Genomic DNA, 14,829 nt, shown 5'->3' with positions numbered 1-14,829 from the left:
CGCCTCAGATCTCAGCGCCGCCCCTCGCGGAGGAGGAGGAGGACGAGGAGAAGGGACGGAGGAAGGGGCGGGACCGCCGAGCCTTCCGTCTCTCTGAAGCGCCTCAGTCGCAGTTCCCGCCTTGACTACGTTGGCTGCCCAGCGACTTCGCAGGTAGCCGGAGCCCCACAGCTAATCGAGCGGGAGGCTCCTCGTGGAATGGGGAGCCGCGCTGGGCCAGGCGGCCAAGGCGGCTGCTACGGGCTGTGCGGCCTCAGGGTCGCCGTCTTCTTGCTGGCGCTTCTGCCCGGCCGGGTGAGTGGAGAGGAGGAGTATAAAGCTGGCGTGGGGCTGGGTGTGTGTGTGTGTGTGGTGGTGGTGGTGGGTACATTTTGGGGTAGAGGAAGACCCCTCACAGACTTGTCTAAAGGTCCCTGACTGTGTAATGAGAAAAGGTGGTTTTTTTTGGGGGGGGGGGTCGAGGTGAATTCTTGGGGGTTTGGTGGGTTCCGACCTTAGCAGCATTAGTAAGAAAATATACCCCGGGGTGGAGGTGGGTAGGGAGAGACTCTTTGGGGTGCAATTCTGGGCAAAATGCTGTTTTACTCGAAAGTAACTCCTGTTGAGTTTTGTGGGACTTGCTTCCAGATCCGTCTGGGTAAGACTTCTGCTTTAACAGCAGCTGGCCCAGGTCTCTGTTCAGCTTCAGATAGTTCTGGTGAAGAGTTCTGCTTCGCTGGCATGGAGGAGCAAAGGGATGCGGTAGGTCACGAGAACTTTAAAATTAGGACGGGCAGTCAGTCGTTGCTGTCTCTGTGTCAAGCGCTTTAATTGTAAAAGGAAGCGTACATCTTCAGAGCCGGGTCAAGGGCGGGGAACTTGCAGCCTTCAAACATTGCCAGCCCATAAACTTCTCTCCTGATCTATGCCGGCTGGAGCTGTGGGGGGTGGGGGTGGGCAAGGACATCTTGAGGAGTACAGATTACCTCCCCCACTCCCCCCAGTGTAAGGCAATTTCCATCCTTCCTTGGGAAGTGCTTGAGCCTGTTGTAGAGAGCAAATTGGTGTATTATAGATTGCAGGCCCTTGTTTCAGGTCTTATTTATCTTGCACCAGTGGTATGTGTGGCACTTCACAGTGTAAAACAGGGCAGGCTTTTAGAGCTTGCTATCTAAACTTTGATGCAAGGTAAGTGGTGGCATCACATAGGCATTCTGGGAGGCAGTTCCAAGTATATAGGGGAGCAAAGGAGGGAGACTGGAGTGAGCCTATTCTGCTGTAAGAATGTTGACAAACCCACAGGTAGTTTTAGGGGAGCACATTGAGTGCAAAGCCTCAGGGGAGCCACCAGGGGCGTGGCAACTAGAATGGAGCAGGAGAGGCAGAAGGGCACCAAATTTTGGCATAGCACAGGGTGTCAAATTTGAGACCCCAGGGTCCACCACGGTAAAATAGCAAAATCCAGCTGTTAAAAAAAAACATTCAGTGATGAGAAGTCTGTTTTGTCATGAAAAGAGTGGTAAATCATTTTGTAGTTGAAAAAATGGCTGGGTGAAAGCAGCATAAATAACTAATTGTCTGAATACTGTAGTAGCGTTATTGTGCAAGCAAGACTGAGAAATCACCTGGGTCAGGTAATTTGCCAGACATTATTATTCAAGCAACTAGGTGACATTCATAATATTGCAATAAATGGCTTCTTACAGTTCCAATACTTACTTGTAAACCTGCTGTTATTCATAGATGTATTAAATACTTCTATCTTGCATCCAAAACATTTGTTGATGCTACAAATTTAAAAGCAAGTTGTGTGCTGCCAGATAGATGCAAAGCAGTAAAGTGAAGTTAGACATCCATAACCCATTGTTTTGGCTGACTGGACTCCTCAGTGGTTGTTGAGTCCTAAGAATCTCATTTTCAGTTCCACTCCCCAAGGAATCTAGGTCTTATTATTTAAAATTGAAAGTCTGAGAAGCTCACATTTAACACACCTGGCAGTGATACATTGTTTGGATATGATCTGCATTGACACAATGAATGCAGAAGTACTCAGTGGACTTGTTTCGCAAGAGTTGTGCTAAGAGCAGTCACAGCTCTTCGTTGCTCTTCTCTTGGATACCTGATGAATATAGCACAGATAACTTCCTGTATTTTCTTTACTTTCTGATGCTTATTCCAAGTGACATGATAAACCTTTGTTGTGCCTAACATATTTTCTTTTGCTTCTTGGGTAAGACACTAACCATCAAGAACGTAGACATGGTTGAGCATATGTGTCATTGAATGCTGAATGACAGACATTGGAGTAATAGATGCAACTTCCATATTACTGTATCTGCATGCTGGTTATTTCTACCATTGTTGTACAGTGGTACCTTGGGTTACAGACGCTTCAGGTTACAGACTCTGCTAACCCAGAAATAGTACCTTGGGTTAAGAACTTTGCTTCAGGATGAGAACAGAAATTGTGTTCCGGCGGCACAGCAGCAGCGGGAGGCCCCATTAGCTAAAGTGGTGCTTCAGGTTAAGAACAGTTTCAGGTTAAGAACGGACCTCTGGAATGAATTAAGTACTTAACCCGAGGTACCACTGTATTCCTATCTGTCATATCTAAGAGGCACAGGAAACCAGAGGTAGAAAAGTGGCAACTCTACAGAATAGCAGCTGGTTTCCTATTGATCGTTGCTGCTGTAGGCTTTGCTAGTGGCCTGCATGGAAAGAAGAAGTGGAACTGGCTACCCATAGAGATCATAATGAATATAAGCACTTTCAACAAACTGTTCACATGCCTTAGTGTTCCTTTGGAGTTGTGTATGAGAGATGTGAGATTTACCTACTGCTACTGGGGCACATTATGTCATTGAGACAGTACATGCACTGTTCTTTGCCATGTGTCCTTTATCTTATAAGAAAGAATTAAGATATGCATATTTGGCCACCATTATCCTCCCCCCATCCAAACTTTATTGAATTATTTAAAAACAATTACCAAGCATAAAGTGTTTGACTTCCAGGAAAAATACGCTACAGTTGTTAAGCCTTGTATGTAGTCATTCACATGGCATCAAAACAGACTGCTTGGAAAATATTATACATTAGAGACTAAGCTCATATCCACAGGGTATGCTTCATTCTAGGGTGTTAAGATAATTTCTCCATAGTGGCCACCATTATAAATGTGTGGAGTATACAGTGTCTAGAAATAGTGGTACCTGTATTGAGCACAGCTTTTCCTTGTTCATACTAGGTGCTTAAATGGGTTGGGAGCTTAGTGATCAACAGGGCCCCTTTCTGCAAAATGAAGTAAAAGAGTGCACCGCTTCAAGTTGCAGATGGAGATCATTTGGAATGTTCCTCTGCCTTAAAAGAAGCTCCCTGCAAGTATTAAGATATAACTTTTATTCCTGGTGTGCTACTTTTCTACTAGCCGGGAGCGTTCACATAGAAAAACATTGCAAAATGATAGCTTTGAACAGCATTCTGAAGTGGTGTAGTCAATTCTACCGCCTTATTTATGTATTTATTACATTTCTATCCCACCTTTCCTTCAAGTTGCTCAAGAAAGCATACATAGTTCTCTCTTTAGCTGGGTGGTGTGTGGAGTGAGGAGGGAGTGGGGCTTCTGTCGAGTTTAGTGCGAGTAAGCTTAATGTATGCTTTAAGTTGGTATAATATTGCACTACTATTGGGAGGTGGGACTGGTATCTGATTATGATTTAGGAAAGGAATGCTGTCAAGTAGATGTGTGGGAAGCTGCTGTGTCTCTGTGTATCCTAAAATTAGAGGACTACAGTATTGAAATATGTGAGCTGAAAGGGTGTTTTAACTTTTGAGAGTTCCTGCAGTGGCACTGTGCAGTGCTGTGTGAGCACCAAAATGTGTGACATTTTAATTTAGGTAACCTCTGTGTAGGTAAATTCCATTTTATGAGCCATCTTCTTTTGGTAAAAATTGGATGGTTTTGCATAAATTCAAAATTTAAACTTAGGCATTAAGCTGGTATTAAGAGCCTAGTTCACTGTACACATCGTGTGAAATCCTATTTAAGGAATCTTAACTAGGGTATGGTATGATGTCTGCATGGATAAATTACAGAACAACAACCATCTCTTGGTCTTTGGGTGCTACTGTGCAAGGAGGGAGAACCAACACTAGGTGTTCGATTTCATGGAAAGTTTAATTATGATTTGGATTCTAAATTCAGGTTAGCCAAAACCATGATATGGTGTGATGTCTGAAGTAGCTGTTTGGTGGGTTTGAATATTATAGGATCACAATAGGAGAGTACATTCTATGGTTTGTAGTTAGAAAAAGCTTCAATAGACTGGCTGGAAACTTGGCAGTGTAAAAGACGATGGTCCATGCTGAATTTTGGGTAGAAAGGATGAGAAATTATTTTGAATGATTTTTTTTTAATGGTATGAGACATTGGTGTGCTGATGGTGCTTTTATTCTATAGATTTTGTTATGGTGGTTTTTTTTGGGGGGGGGGAATCTTCATTTATATTTTGTATTTTGGGAAATGGTTTGTTGTGTTAGGTTAAGAGGAATGTCTAGTATGTGCTGTGAGTTGTGTAATATGTTTGTAGTTTGGTCACAAAAAGACCTTTTCAAAACTATGTTAGTCAATGGTATTTCCTAAGGCGTTTGACTTCATATGCTCAATACAAACCTATTGTGAGAAAGTTTTAAGTGGAATGTTGGGTGGAATGAGAATGAGTGTGGGCAGAGAGGGTCAGTTGGAAAATGACAGCATGGCTGTGCAGTGGGACAGAGAAGGAGCTGGGAGTGGATGGGAGATGCGAGGAGATGTGGCGGGGGGGGGGAGTACTTCCAGACTAATACTTCATTTTCAAGAATTTATAATTCAGGTAAGCCAAGAAGTTAGAAGTTAAGTGTGAAAGGAGATGGTGGTGAGGAAGAAATTTCAGGAAATTTATAAAAATAGAAGCATGGGGTTGTGGAATATCTCTAACATTCACAGTGGCAATCTCATTAAAGAGGAGCCTGGTTAGGAGGAAAAGTTGGCAATCCGTCTTACCTTACTTCACTCAATAATTTAACCACTTAATACTCATCAGATGTTACATTTGAATTGTTGCCCTTCTGAATTGGTCTGAGATAACTTATTAATGATATTTATTAGTTTATTTTTCTGTTTCAATAGAATTGTAGCCCTAGCCTCCTCAAAACTTAATCAAATAAACAAACCTTTTTAGTTTAATATGTTGTGTTAAAGCCTTTCCATGTTCACTCAAAGTTGTATATATCGGGATGGGTGGGTGAGCGCGCGCACACGCACACACACACACAAAATATACAAAATATACAAAATATACAAAAATACAGTGGTACCTCAGGTTAAATACGCTTCAGGTTACATACGCTTCAGGTTACAGACTCCGCTAACCCAGAAATAGTGCTTCAGATTAAGAACTTTGCTTTAGGATGAGAACAGAAATTGTGCTCCGGTGGCGCAGCGGCAGCGGGAGGCCCCATTAGCTAAAGTGGTGCTTCAGGTCAAGAAGGAAAGCTGCAACTGAGAACTAAAAAGGTTTCACATTGGTAGCCTCCCTATGAATTTTATGTGTCCCCAATCTAACAGATGTGCACAGTAATTTGTGGCAGTTTCTCTTAATATAAACCACTTAAAAGTAGATGTATGTGAATGGAACTTAAGGAAAAAATCTCACCTAGTTTTCATTCATGCATCTTGGTATTACTAATAATGAAAGCAGGTAGTATCCATAGATGTAATGCTCCACAATTGAGTGTAGGCATTTTTGCATATGGTTCAAATGGGTTTAGAAAAATCTCAGTGTTTCATAGGGTGATAGTTAAATCACAGCAACAAATATGAGAGAATAATGTTTTTGATTTTATCATTAATTCAAGTCTGCAGTAGCTGAAACGTTTCCAAAAATACTTGCAAAGAGAAACATTGTAGTCCTAAACAATAGTGCCTCAGTTCTTGTCAAAAAGGCAAATGATTTTTAAAAAGAAGCTGGTGTTTTTCTGGTATACATGAGAGACTTTTGTGTAATTGTTTCTTATACATGTTCAATTTGAGGAGGGGAGAGATGACAGATACAATTTTATGTGCTTTGAGGGTTTTTAAAGATATAATTTAATTATAATGAATTGTTATATGCCTATAAGCATCAGATGCCTTCAGTATACACTGGTACCTCGGGTTAAGAACTTAATTAGTTCCAGAGATCCGTTCTTAACCTGAAACTGTTCTTAACCTGAGGTACCACTTTAGCTAATGGGGCTTCCCGCTGCTGCTGGTGCGCGATTTCTGTTCCGAGGTACCACTGTAGTAATAAGTGGGTAGGATTCAAATCAATTTAAATCACCAATGAGAAAAGGCTGATTTGAATGCTTCCTAAGTGACACGACCTTTGTAATGGCATTTGTCTAATTATATAACTAACACCTGCAAGTCTGTTCACCATCTTATCCTGACCCACTTATTTGGCCTGAATGGGAGAGGTGCTAATCAGAAGATAATATGCTGAATTTAGGGAACACAGAAAAACCATATTCTCCTTTTAAGAATTGTAGTATTGAAGATTACAAGATGGTTTGAATATATAGGCTTGAGTGCGTTGACATCAACAGCCAAAAAAGAATTGTCTTCCTCTTTCCACACCTGGCCAGTTGGTTTGAAGAGCTGCAGCTTCTGACATGAGGAGCAGAACCTGAGCTTTCCATGCTGCCTAGTCAAAACTTTTCCTAGCAACCAGCTGATCCATGCCTCAGACTTGGGCAGCTACACTCACTTAAGGCTAGTTCTGCAACAACGAACCATATGCCAAAGTAGATTCAGGGCATGTGTAAGGGAGTGGTGCTTCTCTCTTAACAGAAGTGGCAGTGCAGCCACTACTGAAAAAGCTGCCCTGGATGCAGTTTCCATTGATGTTTTTACTGTTACGACTGTAGTATTCCATTTTTATATTGTACAGTGTCTTGTTCCATTTTATAACTAAGTAAGGTTTATAAATAATTATAATAAATACATAAAATATGCTGTGCATATCCCTATTGATGCATAATCGTAAGCAACAGAGAACAGACATAATTCTACAAAATGTAGTTCCAAAAGTTCATTTTTGTAAGGGAACAAAGTCAAGGCTAAACAGAAATCTGGCAATCTGTCCTTGTAAGCCAAGTACATTACATACAACAAAACTGTTGGAAGTCTTTCCAAAAACAAGTGTGGAATCTAATCTTTAACCTCGTATGTGTAGATCCCTCTATAGATGAAAAAAGCTTCCAGAAATTTATAAGTTTCAAAGTATTAATGACAAAAAACTCAGTTAAGCTTTTACTGTATTAAGATTACTAAAAGTATTACTCTTCAAGTTACAATGCATGAAACCCTGCAAATGCAAATTCAAACAGAAAATAGAAAATTGATTGAAAATAACTATTATAAGCACCCCTGTTATATGTATTGCATCAGTAAGATAACCAGTGCTTTTTTCTTTAAAAAAAACAACAAAATTTAGGGGTACTCTCATTTTCCTACTCATATCGTAATACTGCCCCCCAATGCGGCCAAACTTAGATTCACAAAATGTTTAGGGGTCTGCATACCCCTGCATCTCCCCACAAAGAAAGCACTGAAGATAACTAATAGCTAAGTCTGATAACAGTATTTAGTACTAACATAACATTTCAGGAACAAGTACTTCCAATATTCGGCAAAAATCCTATAAAGTAGATCATCATTAATATTCATCTATTGTAGATTGGGGGATGGAAAGGAGCTGAAGCTGAAGGAAAAGTGGCTTGAATAAGGTTCCCAATGCCTGATAATATTTCAGCCAGGGACTTGGTACTTTATAAGCCCTCTAAACTTTATACAGTGTTGCTAGTCATTCTAGCTGTTGTTTCAAGTCGCATAGAAGAGAACACCAGTCTCTTGATGAGATAGGAGAAAGATGCCGATGACAGCACATTTCCTTTCAGCCCTGTGGATAAAGTGTTGTCACTAGACTGTCACATGATGCATGTGAGACATCAGAAGTCTTTGCCTTGCAGATCTTTCTCTCTCTGCCTGTCTCATGCAAGTTTAGTGATTTTTCCGTATACCTTTCATCACAGAATTTAATACAGCCTGTATGTACACATCATTCTCATAAGACTGATATTTTAAAAAAGGGAATCCATTTGCAAGTTGATGAGGGAAAACTGGAATGATCACACTTTCATCATTAATTACCAGTTCAGAGAGGTTGCTGACTGAGCTTGCTTCGTAAAGGTTTACTTGGTTTGAATCCTTTAGTCTACTAGCGAGGAGCCTTTTTTTCAGCCCAAAGGCCACATTTCTTTCTGAGCCAGAACAAAAGTGGACAAAGCACCAAATGTAAAACTATGTACACTATGCTACTTTATATACATTTACACACACACACTTTAAAGCAAGAGGTGTTATCAGTCCAAGGGCACATTCCAGCTAGGAGGAAAACACTGGGTGTGAAGCAGAGCCAGTGAGGGGGGTGGCTGGAAAGAGAAGTGTGGAGGTCTGTATATGGTCTCTGGGACTGCAGAAACCAAGGAGTATTTTTGGCCCGAATGCTTTTGTGTAACCAAACACAATTCTGAAAGCCTCCCTCCCATGTAGCTCTGTGCTCTTGTCCCAGAGTATCCTATGTAAACCATATAAATGTTAGAAAGTGGTTTCTTAGCCCTCTCTTTTTCTAGTGTTTGCTATCAAATAACTGTATTTATTTCATATAATTTATTTCGTTAGAAGTGAAGGCTGCCAACAGGAAGTAATGAAGGCCAACAACTTGGATGGCTTTAAACGAGGATTGGACAAATTCATGGAGAATAAGAATATCAATGACTGCCGACCATTATGGATATGTTCTACCTTCACTTTCGGAGGCAATATGCCTCAGAATGGTAGCTGCAGGATGTGGGGAGAGTAGACTTGGGCTCAGGTCCTGCTTTCTGACCTCATAGGCATCTGGTTGGACACTGTGAGAACAGGATGCTGGACTAGATGTGCCTTTATTTTCAACCTGATTTAAAAGTGATTTGCATCCTAAGAACCTTTCTCTGAAACTGATAATGACTCCTTTCCATTTATGCATATTTGTTGAATATTTGACATTTGATATTTGACTGTAAGATCAGATCAAATGTTCACCTAGTCCTACATTGCACAGTGGCCAACTAAATGCTCTTAGTGATTACAACGGTTCTTAGGGAATTTGTGTGTGCAAAAATTGACCAAGATCCACAAAATGGGACCACGAGTTCTGCACAGGGCTTTGAGCCTGTGTTACTGTAAGAGAAATCTCCATCATGTTGAAGGTTGTTCTGAGGTGATGTCACTTGAAAAGCATTGTGTTGGGATCTGGGAAAGCCCAGCCTGTTGATAAACTGAAATGCCTGTAGTTTGTGGGTATATTTAAAAAGGTATTCTCATAAGGAGCCTCTGTTGGGACACTTTTAACATGCGCCTTGCAAGTGTGAAACCTATGGTCAACACAGTTAACATTCATTATTCTTCTTCTGTAGGTATTTTCAGATTCGTGTATCTGGTATGGCGAGTGTGAAGTTGCTTCTGGAGATAAAAGGTACAATTGTGAATATAAGGGTCCACCGTTGCCACTGCCGAAAGATGGCTATGATTTGGTACAGGTAAGTTTCTAGTGAATTACCATTTTACTGGAAAATAAGAACTTTAGTGGGGATGGGAAAGAAGAACTAAGCATATTTTTTCCTAAACTTAGCCTCTGTAGTTGGTATATGCATTTCTTAACTTGAATGTCTACTCTATAAGGATTACGATCATATCAAATCTACCAGTCTCTTCTTCTGTAATGTTATACTAAGGAAGTATGAAATAGTAATTACTAATTTCACTATTACAGTGATTCTAAGCCTGTTAGTAAGTAAGCTGTTGAAAACAGTGAGATATTTTCCAGAACAATTGTCTAAAGTTGAGTGTGTGACCCTTGCAGTAGATGAAAAAAATCACAGGCTGCTTTATAATACTTGAATTTTAAATATTTATATATATATGTATTTGATTTTCTCTTAAGGAACTCTGCCCAGGTTTTTTCTATGAGAATGTTAGCCTTTGTTGTGATGTACAACAACTTCAGTCTTTGAAAAACAACTTGGAGCTCCCGCTGCAGTTTCTTTCCAGGTATGTGGGAGCCACTTGTCTGGTTGTTGCTTGTGGTATTTGCCCCCCTGCTCCCGCTTCTCAATAAACTAGAGAAAATATGGTAGACATTTACTTGTCTAGGAAATATAGTGGGAAAATATATATCTACAAATGCCTTTATTACAATGTCTGTCTTCACCCAACAAGTGCTCCAGAAGTTGTTCTGCTCATTTTCTGATGGTGGAATGCTACCAGAGAGATGCATTTTAGTAGACAACTTTCTAGAAAGGTTGGTCAAATAAATGTATATAAATATTATTTTCAGTACATGTGAAAAGGATCTAGGAGTCTTGGTTGACCACAAACCTGACATGAGCCAACAGTGTGATGCGGCAGCTAAAAAAGCCAATGCAATTCTGGGCTGCATCAATAGTATAGCATCTAGATCAAGGGAAGTAATAGTGCCACTGTATTCTGCTCTGGTCAGATCTCACCTGGAGTACTGTGTTCAGTTCTGGGCACCACAGTTCAAGAAGGACACTGACAAACTGGAACGTGTCCAGAGGAGGGCAACCAAAATGGTCAAAGGCCTGGAAACGATGCCTTATGAGGAACGGCTAAGGGAGCTGGGCATGTTTAGCCTGGAGAAGAGGAGGTTAAGGGGTGATATGATAGCCATGTTCAAATATATAAAAGGATGTCACATAGAGGAAGGAGAAAGGTTGTTTTCTGCTGCTCCAGAGAAGCGGACACGGAGCAATGGTTCCAAACTACAAGAAAGAAGATTCCACCTAAACATTAGGAAGAACTTCCTGACAGTAAGAGCTGTTCGACAGTGGAATTTGCTGCCAAGGAGTGTGGTGGAGTCTCCTCCTTTTGGAGGTCTTTAAGCAGAGGCTTGACAACCATATGTCAGGAGTGCTTTGATGGTGTTTCCTGCTTGGCAGGGGGGTTGGACTCGATGGCCCTTGTGGTCTCTTCCAACCCTATGATTCTATGATTAAGCATTTTAATTATTTTTATTCTGCTTAATAATATCTCCAGACCTCTTTCCAATAAAAGAGAACTATCTGAAGAGTCTCTGTGATGCTTTCCTCATATTTGTTTACAGTTCATATTTTCTTCAGCTTTTATTGGGGCAACAATACTAAAATTTAAATACAGTGGACCCTCTGGATACGAACTTAATACATCCTGGGGATCCGTACTTACCCCGAAAAGTCTGTATCTGGAGGTGCTGCTTCTGCGGACACACGCAGCACGATAGAGCACTTCTCCACGCATGCGCACGTGGCAGAACCCGGAAGTATACACTTCCGGGTTTGCTGCATTTGTAACTCGAAATTACGTTACCCGAAGGTAATGTAACCCGAGTTGGCACTGTAAATGGTGGTTTCTGAATCTTGGGCTGCAAGCCTACACATTCTTATATGGGAGTATTCCTATAGTAGAACTGACCTCTGAGCATGCATGCGTCAGATTGGACTGTATGGCTCATTTGATTTCACTGCTGTGCTGCTTACGTAGTTTCATTTCTTTCCTCCAGATGAAATGCTGTGAATTTTTCTGTACTCAATATTGCTGTAGCCCTTGCTGATCATTCTTAGAACTACACATTTCAGGAGTGCATTGTTAATTTAAGCTTTGATATCTGGACCGTAAGAACTGTTTGTTGTTCTTGAAGACCAATGCTACATTCTGAAAATTCCTGCATTTTGTGTGCACATACTGGATAAAGGAATAAATGTTTAATAATTACTCTCTCTTCAGGTGCCCATCATGTTCTTATAATTTTGTAAACCTGTTCTGCGAACTAACCTGCAGTCCTCATCAGTCTGAATTTCTCAATGTAACAAATACAACTTCATATATTGATCCAGTTACAAAAGAGAAGAAAATCAATGTCGTTGAACTGGAGTATTACATTGGAGAAAAATTTGCTAACGGTAAGCGAGGCAAAATAGTTGTGTATCATTTATTTTTGTTCTTAGAAGATTTTATAAAAGCAGTTAATTGCGTGTATTCTCATGTGTAAATGAACTGTGTGGTTCATCTGCAAGTCAGAAGTTGAGTAGTATGGAAAAGAGAGCTGTGTGTATATGTGCCATTGAAGTTAGAAAAATGGGATCCAGCATTAATCCTATTTGCAAGGCTAATTCAGGAGACTATAATTTTACAGTTCATTTCCCCCAAAGAATATTAAATCTGGCAATTATTTTGTTCTCCAGTGCCCCATAAAGTAGCAGGGTGGTATTTCTCATCTGCCCTGTCCATTTCTGTTGGCAAACTTCCACTAAGGCATGTTGATGCCCTCCTCCTGGGCTCCCACAAGGTTTCCGGTGCTCATAAAATCAGAGGAGTGTCCTTAGTCTCCTAGGCAATAGAGCAGTTTCCTCCTTTCCTGTTTGAGGCAACTGCTGGGCTTGGACACACCCAGCTACCTTTGCAACCAAATTGTCACATCCTCCTTGTACATTTCAGTTTCCACAGCAAGCAGAAGACAGATTCCTTTGCTCCTGCTGCTGCTGCTGTTTGCCCCAGATCCTCTCACAGCACTGGGGTTGAGTTACCTTGCCCTCACCTTTTCAGAGGCAGAAATGGCACTCTTGTCTTCTGTAAAGGCTAGTGCAAAGGACAAGAAATCCCTCCTGCATGCTTTGCAATTAGTGGAAAACTATTCAGAGAATCCACTGGTGAGCTAATGAGAAGATTTGTGAAGCCTAGATTAATCTTGGACTGTGTCAAAACCTTTTGTCTTCAAGCGTTTATTCTGTTATAAATTCAGAATTGCTTTATTTCAGATGCTGAGCCAGCTTAGTAAATTCTTATTTGTATCATTACTGTATTATCAGCATTGTCTTTTTCTTTATTGTAATGATACTTCTAGCTATGTATAATGCATGTAAAGATGTGGAGGCACCATCAAGCAATGTTAAAGCGCTGGGACTATTGTGTGGAAAAGATGTTAGGGAATGCAATGCAACCAACTGGATTCAGTACATGCTCAGCAAGGATAATGGTCAGACTCCTTTCAACATGATTCCAATATTTTCAGGTAGGAAACAAATGTTTTAAACAAACTTTTCCTTATTGACTATTAGTAGCAAGTGTCTTGAACTCGAGCCACAAATACATACTGAATTTGGACCATCCCCCTAGGCAATGCAGGATTAACTACTGGGCTAATAAGGCTATAGCTTTAGGTGTATGTGCATATAATTTCATATATACATAAAAATGTAAGGCTGTAATCATGCACTGCAGTTTAAAAGAGTGCTGATACATACTTCTAAAAGGGAGGAGATGCTGTGAGGTCACTTTGGCTTATCTTCCTCACAATGTTTTTTCCTGTCAGCATGTGTAGAAGAAATATCAGATAGGAACTGTCACTGTTGTCTTTTTCTGCATCTACCGAAGACCACCTTCTTCCTATCAGCCTTTTAAGTTGATATCTTTTCCAGAGTGCATCTGCATGGCAGTTCTTTGCAAGATGTTTTATCACTTGTTGTTTGCTGCCCTGGGCTCCTTTGGGCAGAAGGTGGGGTGGGTTAAATGCAATAAATACATCTTGAATGTTTTTAAATCCTGAAGATTTTACTTCTATGGGCATTGGATCAAATGGTAAACTTGCTTACACTAGTGAACAAAAATTTTTTCTAATAGTTTGGCAACCTTAAAAGTTGAAGTTGCCAAACGGAAACTATTATCGGTTTACGTTGGTTTTAATTTGTCATAGATTATATCTACAATTTTAGTATTTGGGTATTTTTTGAGTGTGATAACTTTTCTCTTGTTAGATGTTTCTATCCATGGGATGACTCCTATGAACAATGCCACCAAAGGCTGTAATGAGTCCATGGATGATGTCACTGGGCCTTGCAGTTGTCAGGATTGCTCTATTGTCTGTGGTCCCAAACCACAACCCCCTCCACCTCCTGTACCTTGGCTTTTGCTTGGTTTGGATGCCATGTATGTCATCATGTGGATCTCCTACACAGGATTTTTGCTTGTGTTTTTTGCAGCAGTTTTTGGAGTTTGGTGTTACAGGTAAATAGCTCCCTTTTTAAACAGCATTGAAAATTAAGTGTTGGAGTTGTTCATAAATGTTAAATAATCCCACTGTTTACTAAGGGTAGAATCCAGTGGGACTTTAACTTTTTCTTTTATTCTGCAGCCCCCACCCCACCCAAGTTCAATCTGCTGTAGAGAGTGAAGCCATGTTGTGTGACAATGATAGATAGATAATACTTTATTCGGCTATAAGCCCACAAGGTAAAACAAGTCAATAGATAAAATAGCATTTTACAGTCTAAAATATCAACTAAAATATTTCAACGCATAATCTCCTTCACATTACTTACAATCTCTAGATGTACCGTATTATGGCCTGAAGATAAAGATGGTGCATGGAGTTTACTAGATTTTTAATAGTCATGCAGCATTCCATGAAGTCTTTTATATGAAAGAACTGAAATCAGGAATCTGGCAACCTGCAATGTTCTATAGGAGTCAATGTCCTGGAGTAGATAAGCTAGGTGTAATTCGGGTGGTTTAGCGACAATTTCCAGAATGATTGAACTCAGAATCCTTGATCGGGGAACAATGTATAAGGGGCAATTAAACAAGATATGATAAAGGGATTCTATTGATTTGTTGTCACATGCGCATAAAACAGAGGTTTTACCGTTAGAAAATCTATTGCTCAGCACATTTGAGGG

The 14,829-nt window shown here is 40.4% G+C and overlaps 1 protein-coding gene across 1 annotated transcript in view; it reads left to right on the top strand.

Moving 5' to 3' along the window:
- Nucleotides 1-168: 168 nt before the first annotated feature.
- The window catches only part of NPC1 (NPC intracellular cholesterol transporter 1), a 40,785-nt gene continuing 26,124 nt past the window's right edge, over nt 169-14,829 (top strand). Inside the window, exons 1-6 of the mRNA XM_079982621.1 lie at nt 169-294; nt 9,517-9,639; nt 10,044-10,150; nt 11,882-12,057; nt 12,999-13,166; nt 13,909-14,158. Coding sequence (XP_079838747.1) covers nt 199-294; nt 9,517-9,639; nt 10,044-10,150; nt 11,882-12,057; nt 12,999-13,166; nt 13,909-14,158 — 920 coding nt within the window. The 5' untranslated portion in view covers nt 169-198. The remainder of the gene's footprint in view (nt 295-9,516; nt 9,640-10,043; nt 10,151-11,881; nt 12,058-12,998; nt 13,167-13,908; nt 14,159-14,829) is intronic.

Source organism: Podarcis cretensis (assembly GCF_951804945.1).
Source record: "Podarcis cretensis genome assembly, chromosome: 7".
In the NCBI taxonomy this organism is placed as follows: Eukaryota; Metazoa; Chordata; class Lepidosauria; order Squamata; family Lacertidae; genus Podarcis; species Podarcis cretensis.
Note: the sequence above shows the minus strand (reverse complement) of the source record. Positions and strands in the feature narration are given on the sequence as shown.